This window comes from Pseudophryne corroboree, chromosome 1, assembly GCF_028390025.1.
Source record: "Pseudophryne corroboree isolate aPseCor3 chromosome 1, aPseCor3.hap2, whole genome shotgun sequence".
NCBI classification, from domain to species: Eukaryota; Metazoa; Chordata; class Amphibia; order Anura; family Myobatrachidae; genus Pseudophryne; species Pseudophryne corroboree.
Window position 1 is genome coordinate 356,758,315 of NC_086444.1, and position 22,738 is coordinate 356,781,052.

The window sequence follows — 22,738 nt, forward strand, 5'->3', positions numbered from 1 at the left end:
TGTCCAGGATCATCCCTAGGAACAGAAGACGAGTCGTCGGAACCAGCTGCGATTTTGGAATATTGAGAATCCAATCGTGCTGCCGCAACACTACCTGAGATAGTGCTACACCGACCTCCAACTGTTCCCTGGATCTTACCCTTATCAGGGAATCGTCCAAGTAAGGGATAACTAAAATTCCCTTCCTTCGAAGGAATATCATCATTTCGGCCATTACCTTGGTAAAGACCCGGGGTGCCGTGGACCATCCATACGGCAGCGTCTGAACTGATAGTGACAGTTCTGTACCATAAACCTGAGGTACCCTTGGTGAGAAGGGTAAATTTGGACATGAAGGTAAGCATCCTCGATGTCCCGAGACATCATGTAGTCCCCTTCTTCCAGGTTCGCAATCACTGCTCTGAGTGACTCAATCTTGAATTTGAACCTCTGTATGCAAGTGTTCAAAGATTTTAGATTTAGAATCGGTCTCACCGAGCCGTCCGGCTTCGGTACCACAACAGTGTGGAATAATACCCCGTTCCCTGTTGCAGGAGGGGTATCTTGATTATCACCTGCTGGGAATACAGCTTGTGAATGGCTTCCAAAACTGTCTCCCTGTCAGAAGGAGACATCGGTAAAGCCGACTTTAGGAAACGGCAAGGGGGAGACGTCTCGAATTCCAATTTGTACCCCTGAGATATCACCTGAAGGATCCAGGGGTCTACTTGCGAGTGAGCCCACTGCGCGCTGAAATTCATTGAGACGGGCCCCCCACCGTGCCTGATTCTGCTTGTAAAGCCCCAGCGTCATACTGAGGGCTTGGCAGAGGCGGGAAAGGGTTTCTGTTCCTGGGAACTGGCTGATTTCTGCAGCCTTTTTCCTCTCCCTCTGTCACGGGGCAGAAATGAGGAACCTTTTGCCCGCTTGTCCACGAAAAGACTGCGCCTGATAATATGGCGTCTTCTCATGTTGCTTCCAAATGCTGTTTGAAATCCGCATCACCTGACCACTGTCGTGTCCATAAACCTCTACTGGTAGAAATGGACAACGCACTTAGACTTGATGCCAGTCGGCAAATATTCCGCTGTGCATCACGCATATATAGAAATGCATCTTTTAAATGCTCTATAGGCAAAAAGATACTGTGCCTATCTAGGGTATCAATATTTTCAGTCAGGGAATCCGACCACGCCAACCCAGCACTGCACATCCAGGCTGAGGCGATTGCTGGTCGCAGTATAACACCAGTATGTGTGTAAATACATTTTAGGATACCCTCCTGCTTTCTATCAGCAGGATCCTTAAGGGCGGCCATCTCAGGAGAGGGTAGAGCCCTTGTTCTTACAAGCGTGTGAGCGCTTTATCCACCCTAGGGGGTGTTTCCCAACGCACCCTAACCTCTGGCGGGAAAGGATATAATGCCAATAACATTTTAGAAATTATCAGTTGTTATCGGGGGAAACCCACGCATCATCACACACCTCATTTAATTTCTCAGATTCAGGAAAACTACAGGTAGTTTTCCCTCACCGAACATAATACCCCTTTTTGGTGGTACTCGTATTATCAGAAATGTGTAAAACATTTTTCATTGCCTCCATCATGTAACGTGTGGCCCTACTGGAAGTCACATTTGTCTCTTCACCGTCGACACTGGAGTCAGTATCCGTGTCGGCGTCTATATCTGCCATCTGAGGTAACGGGCGCTTTAGAGCCCCTGACGGCCTATGAGACGTCTGGACAGGCACAAGCTGAGTAGCCGGCTGTCTCATGTCAACCACTGTCTTTTATACAGAGCTGACACTGTCACGTAATTCCTTCCAACAGTTCATCCACTCAGGTGTCGACCCCCTAGGGGGTGACATCACTATTACAGGCAATCTGCTCCGTCTCCACATCATTTTTCTCCTCATACATGTCGACACAAACGTACCGACATACAGCACACACACAGGGAATGCTCTGATAGAGGACAGGACCCCACTAGCCCTTTGGGGAGACAGAGGGAGAGTTTGCCAGCACACACCAGAGCGCTATATATATACAGGGATAACCTTATATAAGTGTTTTTCCCCTTATAGCTGCTGTATCTTTAATTCTGCGCGTAATTAGTGCCCCCCCTCTCTTTTTTAACCCTTTCTGTAGTGTAGTGACTGCAGGGGAGAGCCAGGGAGCTTCCCTCCAACGGAGCTGTGAGGGAAAATGGCGCCAGTGTGCTGAGGAGATAAGGCCGCCGATAAGGGGGCGGAGCCTATCTCCCGTTTTTCTATGTATTCTGGCAGGGGTTAAATGCATCCATATAGCCCAGGAGCTATATGTGATGCATTTTTTGCCATCCAAGGTGTTTTTATTGCGTCTCAGGGCGCCCCCCCCAGCGCCCTGCACCCTCAGTGACCGGAGTGTGAAGTGTGCTGAGAGCAATGGCGCACAGCTGCAGTGCTGTGCGCTACCTTGTTGAAGACAGGACGTCTTCTGCCGCCGATTTTCCGGACCTCTTCTGTCTTCTGGCTCTGTAAGGGGGCCGGCGGCGCGGCTCTGGGACCCATCCATGGCTGGGCCTGTGATCGTCCCTCTGGAGCTAATGTCCAGTAGCCTAAGAAGCCCAATCCACTCTGCACGCAGGTGAGTTCGCTTCTTCTCCCCTTAGTCCCTCGATGCAGTGAGCCTGTTGCCAGCAGGTCTCACTGAAAATAAAAAACCTAAAACTAAACTTTTCACTAAGCAGCTCAGGAGAGCCACCTAGTGTGCACCCTTCTCGTTCGGGCACAAAATCTTAACTGAGGCTTGGAGGAGGGTCATAGGGGGAGGAGCCAGTGCACACCAGGTAGTTCTAAAGCTTTACTTTTGTGCCCAGTCTCCTGCGGAGCCGCTATTCCCCATGGTCCTTACGGAGTCCCCAGCATCCACTTAGGACGTTAGAGAAAGGGGTATTAGTCTCCCACGGAGGGAGCTGAACCCACAAGAATGTGGTTAACTCAGGTGAGAGACAACACCACACCCCACATATCCCCCCCTTCGCTTTTCCAAGCATGGTGAAGCGCATTTCTTCCTTTGGGACAACAGACACCCTTCAGTCTTCCTACTTCCTCTGAAAAGACGTGTAGGTTTCGTGTCGGTTATCCAGCTGATACTTCATGACTACCTTCCCATGGGTATTTTCTTTATAGTCCACGAGTGTGGTGCATTCTGAAAAAGGAGGAAGCAGTCCTCGTTTCCCGCGGACACCGGGTTGTACTCTTTTCCACTGCTCTGTGGAAAATATATCTCAAAGGGACAGTGTGAGAACAGAGTGGTCTAGTGAGGAGTACAAGGTCTAGACTTTCCTCTTGCCAGGATTTGAGCAAGTTCACATGATAGGTCTCACCACAGTAATCTTTGTGATGTTTACTGTATAATAAATATTTTAAACTAACACTTTCATACCAGCAGCCGTGTTTAAGTGCACCCATTTCTTATTTTTTGTTTAAAGATTGGTCTGCGACAGCAGGAGAATTTTGACTGACTGCGAGCTGCTTTTGGTGAGGAAGCATCATCCCAAACCACTGTGTTTTAGTGGTTTGTTGAGTTCTGAAGAAGAGCTATGGCCGACCTGTGTCCGCCATCACCAATGACAATGTTGCTGCCGTGCGGGCCACAGTTGAAATGGATGCCAGGGTGACCGTGGTCCAAACTGTAAACACCCAAACAACATCAAAATTGTGACATATTCATACTTGATAATATTACGAGCACCACATGAAACAAAGGCGCTGCACTGACACGAAATCTGTCAGTTAGCATTCCAGGAATCAGTTATCCACTTTCTGAGTGAGTGGGTAGGCCAAATGCTTAACCCACTTGTGGCTAGAGTGTCATGGGCACTCAAAGTCACTTCAGGGATTTGTGCATCTTAAATAACGGATAATAGTAATAATAATCAACAACTATAGGTTTTAGTTTTGGAGATGTATGCCAATTTATAAAAGATGATAGTGCACATGGTTTTGTACCTAATCATGCTACAAATTGGTAGCTGCACAGCAAATAAACATTTGTTATTAAAAATCTATTTTCCACCCCCCTCTTCCCAGCATGGGGGTACCAGTAATTTTAGTCTTAGAATTTTTCAAATTGACAATTTATTATTTCAATCCTAATTATCTCCCCAGGTTATTAACACATACAGTATTTAATTAATTAGCATAAGGTGCTCACAGCAACAAAATGTTGCTATTAGTTTTCAGTGAGATAAGTTGGGACTTGGAACTGGCGGCATCTGGCTACACCCCATTGACAATGCTTTGGATCTATTTACATGCAGCAGGGATTGTGTCTACACCATGACTGTGTTCCCTTGGAAGGCCATGGCCCAGCTAGTTACTCAGAAAACACCATGTAACAGGTACTGCTGGTAATTTCCCTTCCAACACAGAAGGGAGAAGAAACAGTTTGCACTGCTGTTGCCAGGATTTCTGTCGAGAAGTGGGTCCACTTGATCAAGCGGAGGTCTTCTGGCTAGTCCGGGTCTCACTCTACTTCTGGGAAAGATCGCATCATGTGGCATAAGGAACTATCTTCAAAAGCTTGGACTAAGCTTTTTAACCGCTTTTTAAATGCCATTTAACTGCTTACAGGGGGATGGGAATGAATCATTAGTGGAGGACCTATCATTAATTGTAGTCTATGGCGTATATTTACGAACGGGTTTTCATATATGAGATGTTGCCCATAGCAACCAACCAGATTCTACTTATATATCTAGCACCTTCTAGAACATAATAGCTAGAATGTGATTGGTTGCTATGGGGAACAACTCCACTTTTGTAAACCCGCACTTCAGTAAATATTCCTCTATTACTCCACCGTTTCAATCCCGTTATCTTAAACTTGGTATGAGCAACAAAGAGAACGGATTCCTCCCTGAACTCATATGTGGGCAAGTTAACAAGTACAAAGAATATGACCATCGACAAGTATTAAATAGAAAACAGGATACTATGGTGCTGATTAAAGCCTTTTATTGTGATACCTCAAATTGAATACGACGACGTGAAACAATTTGCACAAGTGTTGCACAATATAGCTAAGACAGAACAGCAAAGCTATGACATCTCAAAAGAATAAAAAAAAGAAAAAAAAAAGAAAATATTTATTTTTTTCTTGAGTGTAAATGGTGTAAAATAGTTTAAGCAAAGTGTCAACACTAGGCATCACATTGTGTGGCAGCATATCCCATTTACAACAGTGGTTCTATCTGCAGATCCTCTTCAGTAATGAAGATCTAAAAGTCCTGCTTAGTAGACTTCAAACACTGAAGTGGTTAAAATGAACAGTGAATAAAGCTTGGACCTGCTTCAACCATTAGAAACTCATTGTTCCAGTGCCTGTCTGACCTCTGCTACAGGGAAGATAATTTCACAGTTATGATTCCTTTTCATTCCTTGTGATGATGACAGCTCAAGTGTAAAATAGTTATAAAACATGTTAATCATTTTGTAGACTTAAGCCCAGTACCCACGGGCCGATGCAGGAGAGATGTGTGCTGAGCGGTTCGCTCAGCACACATCTCTCCTGCCGCTCAGCACAGCGCGATCTGTGCTGAGCGTGCGGGGGGAGCCGCTCATTTCACCCAGTGGGTGAAGTGAGCGACCCGCTAGATTGGCCTGCATGCAGGCCAATCTAGCAGCAGCGGGGCCACGCATCGCTATCGCTGAGGGGGCTACACACGGAGCGATCATGCTGATATTCTAAGCAATCTTGCTTAGAATATCGCTCCGTGAGTACCCCCCTTAAGAGAAAGACAGCCTTTTATCCCCTTTAGTCACAGCTTACATTAACATTACTTATCCCATCAGTGAAAGGGTTAAATGCTCTACACAGAATAGGCGTTACTCTCCAGCATACACAATTTATTTGCAAGTCTGTCCCACTCAAAGGCAAATATTAAAACAAAACAAGAACTTGTTTGCATTTCAGTAAGGGGGAGAGGGTGACGGCCAGAAGGGGGATTGGAAAGTACTTTCAGAGAGGAAGATCCACACAAAGAGAGCAAAGTATTTTTTACAATGGGTTATGTACCTGGACAATGTAAGCAGTGTAATGTAATTCCCTTTACAGGACAACTATAAACTGTAATGCAGTCAGGGATTCAGCAAATAATTCATTTTTATAACCGTATCACATACTGTAGAAGTGCTGTTCCCTGGAGGAGTGTCTGACAGAGACCAAAGATAGAGTCATATCTTAATATGGAATTGGGAAGATCCACTTTAATCCTTTAAATTACACATGTGGGCCAGAAAGCTGCAATGGGAGTAATCAAATACTGGTGGCAGAGTGGCAGTCAGTTAGCAGCGATCACCGATCATTCCTAATATCACATAGAGGTGTGTAGGGAAGTCTGCAATGTCAGGCTTCTGCAATGATGTGCTGCTAAATGAATATGGCCCAGAAATTGTGTTGCAGGAGATACCATGTGATATTGTCTACTTAAATTCAAATATATAGTAGACAAGATGTTACTACCAAAGAGAAAAGAACCATAGATGTTTAATAAAGAAGATATTCTCGTGAACACTATCAAAGCAGTAGTGGAGAGGAAACAGAAAAGACCAGCGTTCTCGCTGTACATTTAAAGCCCTGTACAGCAATTTTATCTGGTCTCTTTCAGCACTCTAACTAGGACCTAGCACAACTGCAAACAATGGAATAAGCCACATCAAGTATTCTGCAGAGTCAACATTGTAACTCTTTCACTGTCAAAGGTCATGTAATATTGAACACAGCACCTTATAAAAGGAAGAAGGCCCTAGAATTGCTTTGTAACTACGGGACAGGTGTTACAGAGCTGTCATCTGTCAGGGTATATAGAGACAAGTTTAGCAATGGAAAACATGAAGCTCAATATTTTGAGTATAACAGCTTTCCAAACTGCTTACAAAAACAATACACACACAGAAATCTGTTAAGTAGCTACAAGAATCATAATAACAAAAAAAAATAATAAAAAAATGGCAACCTTACCATAACACAGAAAACACTTTAAATATTACCCATAATATTATTATATACAAAAATTGGTTAGATGGAAAATGCTTTTTTGTCTTTTTTTTTATATATATATATTTATTTCAAGTTTTATGCAAACTGCTGAAAAACAAACACTCACAATCAGGATCAGTAACCAGACTGTCCTATAGGTCACTCTAGCCACAACTGGGAGCCATTAATATTTAGTGGGCGTTTTGTTCATGAGGCAAGAACAGGCTTTTGATGGTGGCAGAAACTTTTTTTTCTTTTTTAAAGTTTTTACTACAAATTTTGAGGCCAATAACCACTTTGAACATATGCCAAAATAAGTAAAGCACAGTTCACTAGACGCATAGCAAAGTGCATAGCAAAATATAGGGACATACCAGCTAATCCCACCAACAGAGTTCTAAAGAATTTCTGAACTATAGATTACACAGGTCATGCAATTTCATAATAAGCCCCTTGATTTGAGGTGTAAGTACAGCTAAATATCTAGTATAATGCTATTTTTAAGTTTAATGCAGGCACCTGTTACGGAAAATAATCCCTTCGCTGTAAGCAGGGTGAATGGATTCATCTAACAATCTCCAGAATATTGCAAGGTTATGTAAGGTCACTGACATGGTGGATCTCCAATCATATAATCATTAATACAAATACAATTGATGTAGATCTTTTCTATGAATAAACGTTTTCTATCTATAACCTTTAGTTGTGATCTGTCTTATAATAAAGCAATTACTGAAATTGACTATACGCATAAAGTGCAGTCCATCCTACTTCTACAGAATGCATTAAGCAGCAGCGTTGCATCAGTTATTACACTGAAAGAGTCTGTAGCATTACATTAAACATATTTAGGGGGCAGGGGGGCATTTTTATTGCAAGGATTCCCATAATATCATTGAAGTCAAAGTGCTCACAGTAGTGGTAGTGTTGTATAGAAAAATAAATGGTCCTTGTCTTCATCTCCTAGTCCTCTACATGGCCATTACTGCATTAATAATCCCACCTTTCCAGAAAGGTTATGTGCGGAGGAAAGACTACTTCATTTCAGTTATGGTCATAAAAAAAGGCTACAATTCTAAGTCAACATTAACCACAAAAGCCTGAAACAACTAATGTTAGAGAGGATGCCTATATGCCTTGTGCTACTAAGGCATGTGAGAGAAATGGGAGGTAAGATTCTGAATAGAGAAGCACCCCCAGTATGATGCACATCCACACTGAGGGACAGCTGGCAGGCTCGCCCAGTACGTTCCGCGTCCTTCTCCCTTCCACAGCAGCTGCAGATGTGCACATGTAACAAGTCATTTAGGCAACATTTACTTTCATAGTTTGTTTACGTTCATTATTTCTTAAAAACAAAACAAAAACACCAAACTTTGGAAATGATTTAACCAGCAAACCACCCTCACCCAAGAGTTAAATTAACCATCCTACAAAACGAAACTGGGAATATATACTGTACAAACAAGAAGGGCCTTTTCCCCAGAAAGATTCCCTATATTGTGAGTGTGCAAAAAGTAGGAGCACATCTAATAATATTTCAAATGCCCTCTATATCCAGTGCATTAAATGAAACCTACAATGTTTATGGAACCAGCCATAACACACTTTTGGTGTATGCGGCACCAGTTGCACAATAACTGTTTCGGCAAACCACCTTGCTCCAACATGGGGTTTGCAACAAAGCCAAGTTGTTCGTCCCACGCCATCAAGTGGATAAAGGTACAATTTTCTGTATACAGGGTTTTGTATTCTCCGATTAGTGAGGAGCAAAGAATTTGGCTTATTTAGCAGGAAGGATCATCATATTTGTAAGATTTTTTTCACCCTAAAGAAAGAATATTCCCCTCCTTGGGATTTAAAAATCATATGTAAACCAAAATGATAGAATTGGCATCTGGTATGTCCAACTGCTTCCCTGCACACTGGAAAACACCCCTTACAGTAGCAGCAGAGGCGGAGGTCAGGAACATGCCACAAAGGCTTTGCAAACACCACCTTTGAGTGTCTATTGATTCATTGGGTCTCCAGTGCCGCAAACTCTTCCCCTTTCCAGATGTGAAACAACTTGCACTGTACGGATTCTCTCTTCTTCTTGGGCCCAATGCACACTTGTTTCTTCAGCTCAGGGACTGACATGTCAAGATGTGTAGAGGAGAAAACATATAGGCATGCGTATAAACAAAATTGCAAGCCAATATAAGCGTCTCAAGGACTTGTACGTTTACAAATCAGGGGGTGAGGGAATCTCTTCCAGTGTGTTGCAGCAGCAACAACATTTAACAGTTGATCACACACAAGAAAACATCTACATAAAGAAAAGGAGAGGGGAGATAGTAAAAAGGGAGCAGGAACCTTCAAGGACATATGAGGATTCAAGTCCAGCCACAATGTGCCCATCAGCTACTCTACCAGTCCATGAGGTTACATCTTTATTGTAAAAGTTCAGTGATCTTTTCGGTTGCTCAACAACAAAATTCACAGTTCTGTTTTACTTTGCCTGTAATGTATGTTCCACACAGATGCAACCTGAATAGAGAGCAGTGCACAACACTCACTCCCATCCATTGTCTTTTATCATGTGCGCTAGTTCAATGATAAACTTTCCTTCCTTGTATTTCTGACTGCTTTCAAAGGCATGTTCCTGTGGAGAGAGAAGGAGAGAGTAAAACTGAGATTGCACAAATTACTTTCTCAGCTCTTAGTTCATAAAGAAACCCCGTACATCCCCTACTACTCACATTCCATGAAACCTTTATTAGATTACCATGGGCTACTTGATCCCCCAGGGCTATCCAATTAGCCCCAAAGCCAGGAGTTATCTGGGATTTTTTTTCCCGCCAGCCTCAGATCGAAAAAAAAAAAAAAAATCCCTTGTAACTAGCGGGTTAACAGGTGTTGCGGCCCTGTTAACACACGAATCCCTGAATTTTTCATGTATTCTGCAATGCTAATTTAAAGGGTGTTAACAAGACTGTCGGGTGAATTAGGGAGTGCAACTGAATTAACCCCGGCATTAAAGCCAGAGGCTACCACCCTTTTCCACATGTGGTAATTGAATTCCTATTTAAGGCTTGTCTTTAAATAGTGATATTTATTTTTGCTGCTTTGGAATACAACACCAGGCTGCAATAAAATACGATTTTAAACCTACCGGAAAATCTTTTTCTCCTAGTCCGTAGAGGATGCTGTGGACTCCGTAAGGACCATGGGGTATAGACGGGCTCCGCAGGAGACATGGGCACTATAAAGAACTTTAGATGGGTGTGCACTGGCTCCTCCCTCTATGCCCCTCCTTCAGACCTCAGTTAGAGAAACTGTGCCCAGAGGAGACTGACAGTACGAGGAAAGGATTTTTGTTAACCTAAGGGCAAGATTCATACCAGCCCACACCATATAACCTGGAATATACGCAACCAGTTAACAGTATGAAACAAAACAGTATCAGCCAACTACTGATCTTAACTGTAACATAACCCTTATGTAAGCAACAACTATATACAAGTCATGCAGAAAAATGTCCGCACTGGGACGGGCGCCCAGCATCCTCTACGGACTAGGAGAAAAAGATTTACCGGTAGGTTTAAAATCTTATTTTCTTACGTCCTAGAGGATGCTGGGAACTCCGTAAGGACCATGGGGATTATACCAAAGCTCCAAAACGGGCGGGAGAGTGCGGATGACTCTGCAGCACCGATTGAGCAAACATGAGGTCCTCATCAGCCAGGGTATCAAACTTGTAGAATTTTGCAAAGGTGTTTGAACCCGACCAAGTAGCTACTCGGCAAAGCTGTAAAGCCAAGACGCCTCGGGCAGCCGCCCAAGAAGAGCCCACCTTCCTAGTGGAATGGGCCTTTACCGAATTTATTAACGGCAATCCAGCCGTAGAATGAGCCTGCTGAATCGTGTTACAGATCTTGGAAGCAGGAGCACCAACCTTGTTGGCTGCATACAGGACAAACAGTGTCTCTGTTTTCCTAATCCGAGCCGTCCTGGCTACGTAAATTTTTAAGGCCCTGACTACATCAAGGGACTTGGAATACTCCAAGTCTCCCGTAGCCAGAGGCACCACAATAGGCTGGTTCATATGAAACGATGACACCACCTTAGGCAAAAATTGAGGACGAGTCCTCAACTCAGCTCTATCCACATGGAAGATGAGATAGGGGCTCTTATGAGACAAGGCCGCTAATTCAGACACCCGCCTTGCAGATGCCAAGGCCAACAACATGACCACCTTCCAAGTGAGAAATTTTAATTCAACTGTTTCAAAAAGGCTCAAACCAGTGAGATCTTAGGAACTGTAACACCACGCCAAGGTCCCAAGGTGCCACTGGGGGCACAAAAGGAGGCTGGATGTGCAGCACTCCCTTTACAAACGTCTGGACTTCTGGAAGAGAAGCCAATTCCTTCTGGAAGAATATAGATAGGGCTGAAATCTGTACCGTAATGGAGCCTAACTTTAGGCCCATATCCACTCCTGTCTGTAGAAAGTGGACAAAATGGCCCAAGTGGAAATATTCCGTAGGAGCATTCTTGGCTTCACAACAAGATACATACTTCCTCCAGCTACGGTGATAATGTTTCGCCGTCACCTCCTTCCTAGCCTTTATCAGAGTAGGGATGACTTCCTCCAGAATACCTTTCCCAGCTAGGATTCGGTGTTCAACCGCCATGCCGTCAAACGTAACCGCGGTAAGTCTTGGAACACGCAGGGCCCCTGCTGCAACAGGTCCTCCCTGAGGTGAAGAGGCCATGGATCTTCTGTGAGCATCTCCTGAAGATTTGAATACCAGGCCCTTCGAGACCAATCTGGAACAATGAGTATTGTCTGCACTCTTTTTCGTCTTATGATTCTCAATATTTTTGAGATGAGAGGAAGAGGAGGGAACACATAGACCGACTGAAACACCCATGGTGTCACCAGGGCGTCCACCGCTACTGCCTGAGGGTCCCTTGACCTGGCACAATACCTCCGAAGTTTCTTGTTGAGGCGTGACGCCATCATGTCTTTTTGAGGAAGTCCCCAAAGACTTGTTATTTCTGCAAAAACTTCTTGATAAAGTCCCCACTCTCCTGGATGGAGATTGTGTCTGCTGAGGAAGTCTGCTTCCCAGTTGTCCACTCCCGGAATGAATACCGCTGACAGAGCGCTTACGTGATTTTCCGCCAAGCGCAGAATCCTGGTGGCTTCCGCCATTGCCACTCTGCTCCTTGTCCCGCCTTGGCGGTTTACATGAGACACGGCTGTGACGTTGTCTGATTGAATCAGAATCGGTAGATCGCGAAGAAGATTCTCCGCTTGTCGTAGGCCGTTGTATATGGCCCTTAATTCCAGTATGTTGATGTGTAGGCAAGCCTCTTGGCTTGACCACAGTCCCTGAAAATTCCTTCCTTGTGTGACTGCTCCCCATCCTCGGAGGCTCGTGTCCGTGGTCACCAGAACCCAGTCTTGAATGCCGAACCTGCGACCCTCTAGAAGGTGAGCACTCTGCAGCCACCACAGGAGAGACACCCTGGGGGACAGGGTTATTTTCAGATGTATTTGAAGATGGGACCCGGACCACTTGCCCAGAAGGTCCCACTGAAAAGTCCTCGCATGAAACCTGCCAAAGGGGATGGCCTCGTAGGTCGCCACCATTTTCCCCAGTACACGAGTGCATTGATGGACTGACACTCTTTTCAGTTTTAACAGGTCTCTGACCATGTTCTGGAGTTCCTGGGCTTTTTCCATCGGGAGAAAAACCCTCCTTTGTTCTGTGTCCAGAATCATGCCTAAGAAAGATAGCCGAGTCGTTGGAACCAACTGTGACTTTGGAAGATTTAGAATCCAGCCATTCTGCTGCAGCACTCTCAGAGAGAGCGACACGCTTTTCTGCAACGGTTCCTTTGATCTCGCTTTTATCAGGAGATCGTCCAAGTACGGGATAATTGTGACTCCTTGCCTGCGCAGGAGCACCATCATTTCCGCCATTACCTTGGTAAAAACCCTCGGGGCCGTGGAAAGCCCAAACGGCAACGTCTGAAACTGGTAATGACAGTCCTGTACAGCGAATCTCAGGTATGCCTGATGAGGAGGATATATGGGGACGTGAAGGTATGCATCCTTTATGTCTAGTGACACCATAAAATCCCCCCCTTCCAGGCTGGAGATTACTGCCCTGAGCGATTCCATCTTGAACTTGAACCTTTTTAAGTACCAGTTCAGGGATTTAAGATTTAGAATGGGTCTGACCGAGCCATCCGGTTTCGGGACCACAAACAGGGTTGAATAGTACCCTTTTCCCTGTTGTATTAGGGGAACCTTGATAATCACTTGCTGTAGACACAGCTTTTGAATTGCAGCTAAAACTATTTCCCTCTCTGGGGTTGAAGCTGGTAAAGCCGATTTGAAGAATCGGCGAGGAGGCACGTCTTCGAATTCTAGCTTGCAGCCTTGGGATACAATTTCCATCGCCCAAGGATCCACGTCCGACTGAACCCAGACGTGGCTGAAGAGTCGAAGACGTGCCCCCACCGGTGCTGACTCCCTTAGTGGAGCCCCAGCGTCATGCGGTGGATTTAGTAGAAGCCGGGGAGGACTTCTGCTCCTGGGAACTGGCCGTAGCCGGCATTTTTTTCCCTCTACCCTTACCTCTGGCGAGGAATGAAGAGCCCCGACCTCTTCTGGACTTATGCGACCGAAAGGACTGCATCTGATACTGTGGTGTTTTCTTTTGCTGTGGGGGGAACATAAGGCAAAAAGGTAGATTTACCCGCGGTAGCTGTGGAAACCAGGTCCGCGAGACCTTCCCCAAATAAAACCTCACCCTTGTAAGGCAAAACTTCCATATGCCTCTTTGAGTCGGCATCACCCGTCCATTGGCGGGTCCACAGTGCTCGCCTAGCAGAAATCGCCATGGCGTTGGCCCTCGAACCTAGTAGCCCAACGTCTCTCTGAGCGTCTCTCATATATAATACGGAGTCCTTAATGTGACCTAGGGTCAATAAAATGGTATCCCTATCTAGGGAATCAATGTCAGCTGACAAGGTATCTGTCCAAGCTGCTACTGCGCTGCAAACCCAAGCCGATGCTATTGCCGGTCTGAGCAAAGCGCCTGTATGTGTATAAATTGATTTTAGAGTCGTTTCCTGTCTGCGATCAGCAGGATCCTTGAGGGCTGCCGTGTCTGGAGACGGTAGCGCCACCTTCTTGGATAAGCGTGTTAAAGCCTTGTCCACCCTGGGCGAGGATTCCCACCGTACCCTGTCCTGTGCAGAGAAAGGATACGCCATAAGAATTCTTTTGGGAATCTGTAGTTTTTTGTCTGGGGTTTCCCAAGCCTTTTCACATAACGCGTTAAACTCATGAGATGGGGGAAACGTTACCTCAGGTTTCTTTTCCTTAAACATGTGTACCCTCGTGTCAGGGACAGAGGGGTCATCTGTGATATGCAAAACCTCTTTTATTGCAATAATCATATAATGAATACTTTTGGCCACCCTTGGGTGTAACCTTGCTTCATCGTAGTCGACACTGGAGTCAGAATCCGTGTCGGTATCAGTGTCTGCTATTTGGGATAGGGGACGTTTTTGAGACCTTGAAGGGCCCTGTGACACCGTCAAAGCCATTGATTGACTCCCTGAAGTATCCCTGGACTCTGCTTTGTCTAATCTCTTATGTAACAAAGTCACATTTGCATTTAACACATTCCACATGTCCATCCAATCAGGTGTCTGCGTTGCCGACGGAGACACCACAATCATCTGCTCCACCTCCTCCTTAGATGAGCCTTCCGCTTCAGACATGCCGACACACGCGTACCGACACCCCCACAGGGATATGTTTATATGGAGACAGTTCCCCAATAAGGCCCTTTGGAGAGACAGAGAGAGAGTATGCCAGCACACACCCCGCGCCAACTGACACTGGAAATCAATTCCCAGATAAACAGCGCTTTTATATATCAATATACATTCACTGCGCCAATTATAAGTGCCCCCCCCCCCCTCTTTCTTGCCCTCTGTCACCGTGTTCAGCAGGGGAGAGTCCGGGGAGCCAGCTTCTCTGCATGTGCTGTGGAGAAAATGGCGCTGGTTAGTGCTGTGGGATCAAGCTCCACCCCCTCAGCGGCAAGCTTCGGTCCCGCTCAATTTTCTTAACACTGGCGGGGGATTGTATAATCTACTGCCTCTGCAGCCTATATAACTCTAATAGCCAGTCCTAGAGGTTTATTGCTGCCCAGGGCGCCCCCCCTGCGCCCTTCAGTGCCCGCTGTGTGTGTGTGTGTGCGTGTGGGAGCAATGGCGCGCAGCGTTACCGCTGCGCGTTACCTCAGAGAAGATCTGAAGTCTTCTGCCGCCTTTGAAGTCTTCTTTCTTCTGAAAACTCACCCGGCTTCTATCTTCCGGCTCTGTGAGGAGGACGGCGGCGCGGTTCCGGGATGAACGGCGAGGGTGAGACCTGCGTTCCGACCCTCTGGAGCTAATGGTGTCCAGTAGCCTAAGAAGCAGAGCCTAGCATTTAAGTAGGTCTGCTTCTCTCTCCTCAGTCCCAGGATGCAGGGAGCCTGTTGCCAGCAGTGCTCCCTGAAAATAAAAAACCTAACAAAATTCTTTTACAGAAAAACTCAGGAGAGCTCCCCAGCAATGCACCCAGTCTCCTCTGGGCACAGGATCTAACTGAGGTCTGGAGGAGAGGCATAGAGGGAGGAGCCAGTGCACACCCATCTAAAGTTCTTTATAGTGCCCATGTCTCCTGCGGAGCCCGTCTATACCCCATGGTCCCTACGGAGTCCCCAGCATCCTCTAGGACGTAAGAGAGAGAGAATAGAGTAAAGATCTTTAAAATAAGATTTTACTCACCGGTAAATCTATTTCTCGTAGTCCGTAGTGGATGCTGGGAACTCCGAAAGGACCATGGGGAATAGCGGCTCCGCAGGAGACTGGGCACAACTAAAGAAAGCTTTTAGGTCACCTGGTGTGCACTGGCTCCTCCCACTATGACCCTCCTCCAAGCCTCAGTTAGGACACTGTGCCCGGACGAGCTGACATAATAAGGAAGGATTTTGAATCCCGGGTAAGACTCCTACCAGCCACACCAATCACACCGTATAACTCGTGATACTATACCCAGTTTAACAATATGAAAACAACTGAGCCTCTCAACAGATGGCTCAACAATAACCCTTTAGTTAACAATAACTATATACAAGTATTGCAGACAATCCGCACTTGGGATGGGCGCCCAGCATCCACTACGGACTACGAGAAATAGATTTACCGGTGAGTACAATCTTATTTTCTCTGACGTCCTAGTGGATGCTGGGAACTCCGAAAGGACCATGGGGATTATACCAAAGCTCCCAAACAGGCGGGAGAGTGCGGATGACTCTGCAGCACCGAATGAGAGAACTCAAGGTCCTCCTCAGCCAGGGTATCAAATTTGTAGAATTTTGCAAACGTGTTTGCCCCTGACCAAGTAGCAGCTCGGCAAAGTTGTAAAGCCGAGACCCCTCGGGCAGCCGCCCAAGATGAGCCCACCTTCCTTGTGGAATGGGCTTTTACTGATTTAGGATGCGGCAGTCCAGCCGCAGAATGCGCCAGCTGAATTGTGCTACAAATCCAGCGAGCAATAGTCTGCTTAGAAGCAGGAGCACCCAGTTTGTTGGGTGCATACAGGATAAATAGCGAGTCAGTTTTCCTGACTCTAGCCGTCCTGGAAACATAAATTTTCAAGGCCCTGACTACGTCCAGTAACTTGGAATCCTCCAAGTCCCTAGTAGCCGCAGGCACCACAATAGGTTGGTTCAAGTGAAAAGCTGATACCACCTTAGGGAGAAACTGAGGACGAGTCCTCAATTCCGCCCTATCCATATGGAAAATCAGATAAGGGCTTTTACATGACAAAGCTGCCAATTCTGACACACGCCTGGCTGAAGCCAAGGCCAATAACATGACCACTTTCCACGTGAGATATTTTAGATCCACGGTTTTAAGTGGCTCAAACCAATGTGATTTTAAGAAACTCAACACCACGTTGAGATCCCAAGGTGCCACTGGAGGCACAAACGGGGGCTGAATATGTAGCACTCCTTTCACAAACGTCTGAACTTCAGGTAGTGAAGCTAGTTCTTTCTGGAAGAAAATCGACAGAGCCGAGATCTGTACCTTAATGGAGCCTAATTTCAGGCCCATAGTCACTCCTGCTTGTAGGAAATGCAGAAATCGACCTAGTTGAAATTCCTCTGTTGGGGCCTTTTTGGCCTCACACCAAGCAACATATTTCCGCCATATGCGGTGAGAATGCTTTGCAGTTACATCTTTCCTGGCTTTAATCAGCGTAGGAATGACTTCCTCCGGAATGCCCTTTTCCTTCAGGATCCGGCGTTCAACCGCCATGCCGTCAAACGCAGCCGCGGTAAGTCTTGGAACAGACAGGGCCCCTGCTGCAGCAGGTCCTGTCTGAGCGGCAGAGGCCATGGGTCCTCTGAGATCATCTCTTGAAGTTCCGGGTACCACGCTCGTCTTGGCCAATCCGGAACCACGAGTATTGTTCTTACTCCTCGTTTTCTTATTATTCTCAGTACCCTTGGTATGAGAGGCAGAGGAGGGAACACAAACTGACTGGTACACCCACGGTGTCACTAGAGCGTCCACAGCTATCGCCTGAGGGTCCCTTGACCTGGCGCAATATCTCTCTAGTTTTTTGTTTAGGCGGGACGCCATCATGTCCACCTGTGGCCGTTCCCATCGATTTACAATCAGCGTGAAGACTTCTGGATGAAGTCCCCACTCTCCCGGGTGGAGGTCGTGCCTGCTGAGAAAGTCTGCTTCCCAGTTGTCCACTCCCGGAATGAACACTGCTGACAGTGCTAGTACGTGATTTTCCGCCCATCGGAGAATCCTTGTGGCTTCTGCCATTGCCATCCTGCTTCATGTGCCGCCCTGTCGATTTACATGGGCGACTGCCGTGATGTTGTCTGACTGGATCAGTACCGGCTGGTGTAGAAGCAGGGATTTTGCCTGACTTAGGGCATTGTAAATGGCCCTTAGTTCCAGAATATTTATGTGTAGGGAAGTCTCCTGACTCGACCATAGTCCTTGGAAGTTTCTTCCCTGTGTGACTGCCCCCCAGCCTCGAAGGCTGGCATCCGTGGTCACCAGGACCCAGTCCTGTATGCCGAATCTGCGGCCCTCTAGAAGATGAGCACTCTGCAGCCACCACAGCAGAAACACCCTGGTTCTTGGAGACAGGGTTATTAGGCGATGCATCTGAAGATGCGATCCGGACCATTGGTCCAACAGGTGCCACTGAAAGATTCTGGCATGGAACCTGCCGAAAGGAATTGCTTCCTTTCGAAGCCACCATCTTTCCCAGGACCCGCGTGCAGTGATGCACCGATACCTGTTTTGGTTTCAGGAGGTCTCTGACTAGAGATGACAGCTCCTTGGCTTTCTCCTCCGGGAGAAACACTTTTTTCTGGACTGTATCCAGAATCATACCCAGGAACAGTAGACGTGTCGTCGGAACCAGCTGTGATATTGGAATATTCAGAATCCAACCGTGCTGGTGTAGCACCTCCTGAGATAGTGCTACTCCCACCAATAACTGCTCCTTGGACCTCGCCTTTATTAGGAGATCGTCCAAGTACGGGATAATTAAAACTCCCTTTCTTCGAAGGAGTATCATCATTTCCGCCATTACCTTGGTAAACACCCTCGGTGCCGTGGAGAGTCCAAACGGCAGCGTCTGGAATTGGTAATGGCAATCCTGTACCACAAATCTGAGGTACTCCTGGTGAGGATAGTAAATGGGGACATGCAGGTAAGCATCCTTGATGTCCAGGGATACCATGTAATCCCCCTCGTCCAGGCTTGCAATAACCGCCCTGAGCGATTCCATCTTGAACTTGAATTTCTTTATATATGTGTTCAAGGATTTCAAATTTAAAATGGGTCTCACCGAACCGTCCGGTTTCGGTACCACAAACAGTGTGGAATAGTAACCCCGTCCTTGTTGAAGTAGGGGCACCTTGATTATCACCTGCTGGGAATACAGCTTGTGAATTGCCGCTAGCACAGCCTCCCTGTCTGAAGGAGTAATCGGCAAGGCAGATTTTAGGAACCGGTGGGGTGGAGACGCCTCGAATTCCAGTTTGTACCCTTGAGATACTATTTGCAGGATCCAGGGATCCACCTGTGAGCGAGCCCAGTGATCGCTGAAATTTTTGAGGTGGCCCCCCACCGTACCTGGCTCCGCCTGTGGAGCCCCACCGTCATGCGGCGGACTTGGAAGAAGCGGGGGAGGACTTTTGCTCCTGGGAACCTGCTGTTTGTTGCAGCCTTTTTCCTCTACCTCTGCCTCTGGACAGAAAGGACCCACCTTTTCCACGCCTGTTTTTCTGAGTCCGAAAGGACTGTACCTGATAAAACGGCGCCTTTTTAGGCTGTGAGGGAACATGGGGTAAAAATGCTGACTTCCCAGACTAGGTCCGAGAGACCATCCCCAAATAACTCCTCACCCTTATAAGGCAAAACTTCCATGTGCCTTTTTGAATCTGCATCCCCTGTCCACTGGCGAGTCCATAAGCCTCTCCTAGCAGAAATGGACAATGCACTTATTTTAGATGCCAGCCGGCAGATCTCCCTCTGTGCATCTCTCATGTATAAGACTGAGTCTTTTATATGCTCTATGGTTAGCAGAATAGTGTCCCTGTCTAGGGTGTCAATATTTTCTGACAGGGAATCTGACCACGCAGCGGCAGCACTGCACATCCATGCTGACGCAATAGCTGGTCTAAGTATAATGCCTGAGTGTGTATATACAGACTTCAGGATCGCCTCCTGCTTTCTATCAGCAGGTTCCTTGAGGGCGGCCGTATCCGGAGACGGTAGTGCCACCTTTTTAGACAAACGTGTGAGCGCTTTATCCACCCTAGGGGGTGTCTCCCAACGTGACCTATCCTCTGGCGGGAAAGGGAACGCCATTAGTAACTTCTTAGAGATTACCAATCTTTTATCAGGGAAAGCCCACGCTTCTTCACACACTTCATTTAATTCTTCTGATGGGGGAAAAACTACGGGTAGTTTTTTCTCCCCAAACATAATACCCTTTTTAGTGGTACCTGGGTTTATATCAGAAATTTGTAACACCTCTTTCATTGCTTCAATCATGCAACGAATGGCCTTAGTGGACATTAGACTAGACTCATCGTCGTCGACACTGGTGTCAGTATCCGTGTCGACATCCGCGTCTGCCATCTGAGGTAGCGGGCGTTTTAGAGCCCCCGATGGCCTTTGAGACGCCTGGACAGGCACGAGCGGAGAAGCCGGCTGTCCCGCATTTGGCATGTCGTCAAATTTTGTGTGTAAGGAGTCGACACGTGCACGCAATTCCTTCCAAAAGTTGATCCACTCAGGTGTCTGCCCCGCAGGAGGTGACATCCCTTCTATAGGCATCTGCTCCGCCTCCACATCATTATCCTCATCAAACATGTCGACACAGCCGTACCGACACACCGCACACACACAGGGAATGCTCTAACAGAGGACAGGACCCACAAAAGCCCTTTGGGGAGACAGAGTGAGAGTATGCCAGCACACACCAGAGCGCTATATAATGCAGGGACTAACTGAATTATGTCCCCTATAGCTGCTGTTATATATATATATATACTGCGCCTAAATTTAGTGCCCCCCCCCCTCTCTTTTTTACCCTTTTCTGTAGTGTAGACTGCAGGGGAGAGCCAGGGAGCTTCCTTCCAGCGGAGCTGTGAGGGAGAAATGGCGCCAGTGTGCTGAAGGAGATAGCTCTGCCCCTTTTTCGCTGACTATTCTCCCGCATTTTTATGGATTCTGGCAGGGGTAATTATCACATATATAGCCTCTGGGGCTATATATTGTGGTATTTTTGCCAGCCAAGGTGTTTTTATTGCTGCTCAGGGCGCCCCCCCCTAGCGCCCTGCACCCTCAGTGACCGGAGTGTGAAGTGTGTATGAGGAGCAATGGCGCACAGCTGCAGTGCTGTGCGCTACCTTGGTGAAGACTGATGTCTTCTGCCGCCGATTTTCCGGACCTCTTCTTGCTTCTGGCTCTGTAAGGGGGACGGCGGCGCGGCTCCGGGACCAAACACCAAGGCCAGTTCCATGCGGTCGATCCCTCTGGAGCTAATGGTGTCCAGTAGCCTAAGAAGCCCAAGCTAGCTGCAAGCAGGTAGGTCCGCTTCTTCTCCCCTTAGTCCCTCGCTGCAGTGAGCCTGTTGCCAGCAGGTCTCACTGTAAAATAAAAAACCTAATTATATACTTTCTTTTTAGAAGCTCAGGAGAGCCCCTAGTGTGCATCCAACCTCGGCCGGGCACAAAATCTAACTGAGGCTTGGAGGAGGGTCATAGTGGGAGGAGCCAGTGCACACCAGGTGACCTAAAAGCTTTCTTTAGTTGTGCCCAGTCTCCTGCGGAGCCGCTATTCCCCATGGTCCTTTCGGAGTTCCCAGCATCCACTAGGACGTCAGAGAAAGTAATGTTACAAGAGTATACACACAAGGTGAAGCTCTGAAACCAGACAGCAGCTCTATGACCACAGTATAGTGGGCTGTATATTACAGCACGACTTTCGCTTCTTGACAAATCCGCCCTGTGTGCGATGAAATGCGTTGATGGTACGCAGTTGTGTTCCATGGAGTCAGCTGGTGCTTCCTATAGATAGGCTTACCATACTATCCCTTTAAACCGAAAGACTCCTGCAGGCATGAAGTCAGCCAGCCACAGAATCTGTGTTATTTACGAGTGTCCTAGTTTAAAGGGATAGTTTGGTAAGCCTAATTATAGAGAACCCCATCAGCAGTACCTAGTGCTTGCCTGCCCGTTGCGCCTTATACCCCCAGATGTCTGCCAGTTATGCCGAGCTGATTATGGGCTGACTGAGCCACGCTATATGGAGTCCACTTCTGCATATGCCACTCTGGTGAAAGTTGATTTATTCTCCTCACACCTCCCTCCCCCATCGCAATCACATTCTTGATACATTACTGTGCCCACTAGGGCCAATTACTGTATAGCTGGACCACATTGCACAGAGCTTTGGTTATGAGAAGGAATTTATTATCCGGTAGCAATAAGCGTGCTCTCTCATTGGTGCATTATCCATATTTTTATATTGAATTTACCATTCTAATTATGATTGTGTGAAGCCAGGCTGGATTTCCCTGAGAGACTCTGCAGTCTGAGGTGAGAGTTAATATAACTTATTCTACTAATTTCTCTACTATTACATACTACTGGAAGATATTGGATCTGCTGGTGCAGATTATGCCAGTATAGCTTGCAGTATATATACAGTATCCTGCTATGATCAAAGACATTTGATACTGATCACATCAATTACAATGTTGGTGGAGTTACTTGCTACAGTACTTAAGGTGGAGAATAGTGATTGTTTCCTAATATTTATGCATATCAAGAGGATGATTATATGCAATTAGGAATGTTTTCTCTGGCTACTGACACATGTTCTTGTCTTAGAATACTTCTTATCCCACTCCGGGAGCGATATTTTACTCTAACGTCCTAGAGGATGCTGGGGACTCCGTAAGGACCTTGGGGGGGGGGATTGACGGGCTCCGCAGGAGACATGGGCACTTTAAGAAAGAACTGAACTCTGGGTGTGCACTGGCTTAGAAAGCATTTTTGTTAGGATTTTTTCTCTTTTTACAGGGAGCACTGCTGGCAACAGGCTCCCTGCATCGAGGGACTGAGGA

At 46.7% G+C, this 22,738-nt stretch overlaps 1 protein-coding gene across 1 annotated transcript in view; it reads right to left on the bottom strand.

Annotated features, from left to right (window-relative positions):
* Nucleotides 1-4,962: 4,962 nt before the first annotated feature.
* The window catches only part of YPEL1 (yippee like 1), a 49,956-nt gene continuing 32,180 nt past the window's right edge, over nucleotides 4,963-22,738 (bottom strand). Inside the window, exon 4 of the mRNA XM_063964778.1 lies at nucleotides 4,963-9,646. Within this exon, the coding sequence (XP_063820848.1) occupies nucleotides 9,557-9,646 (90 nt within the window). The 3' untranslated portion in view covers nucleotides 4,963-9,556. The remainder of the gene's footprint in view (nucleotides 9,647-22,738) is intronic.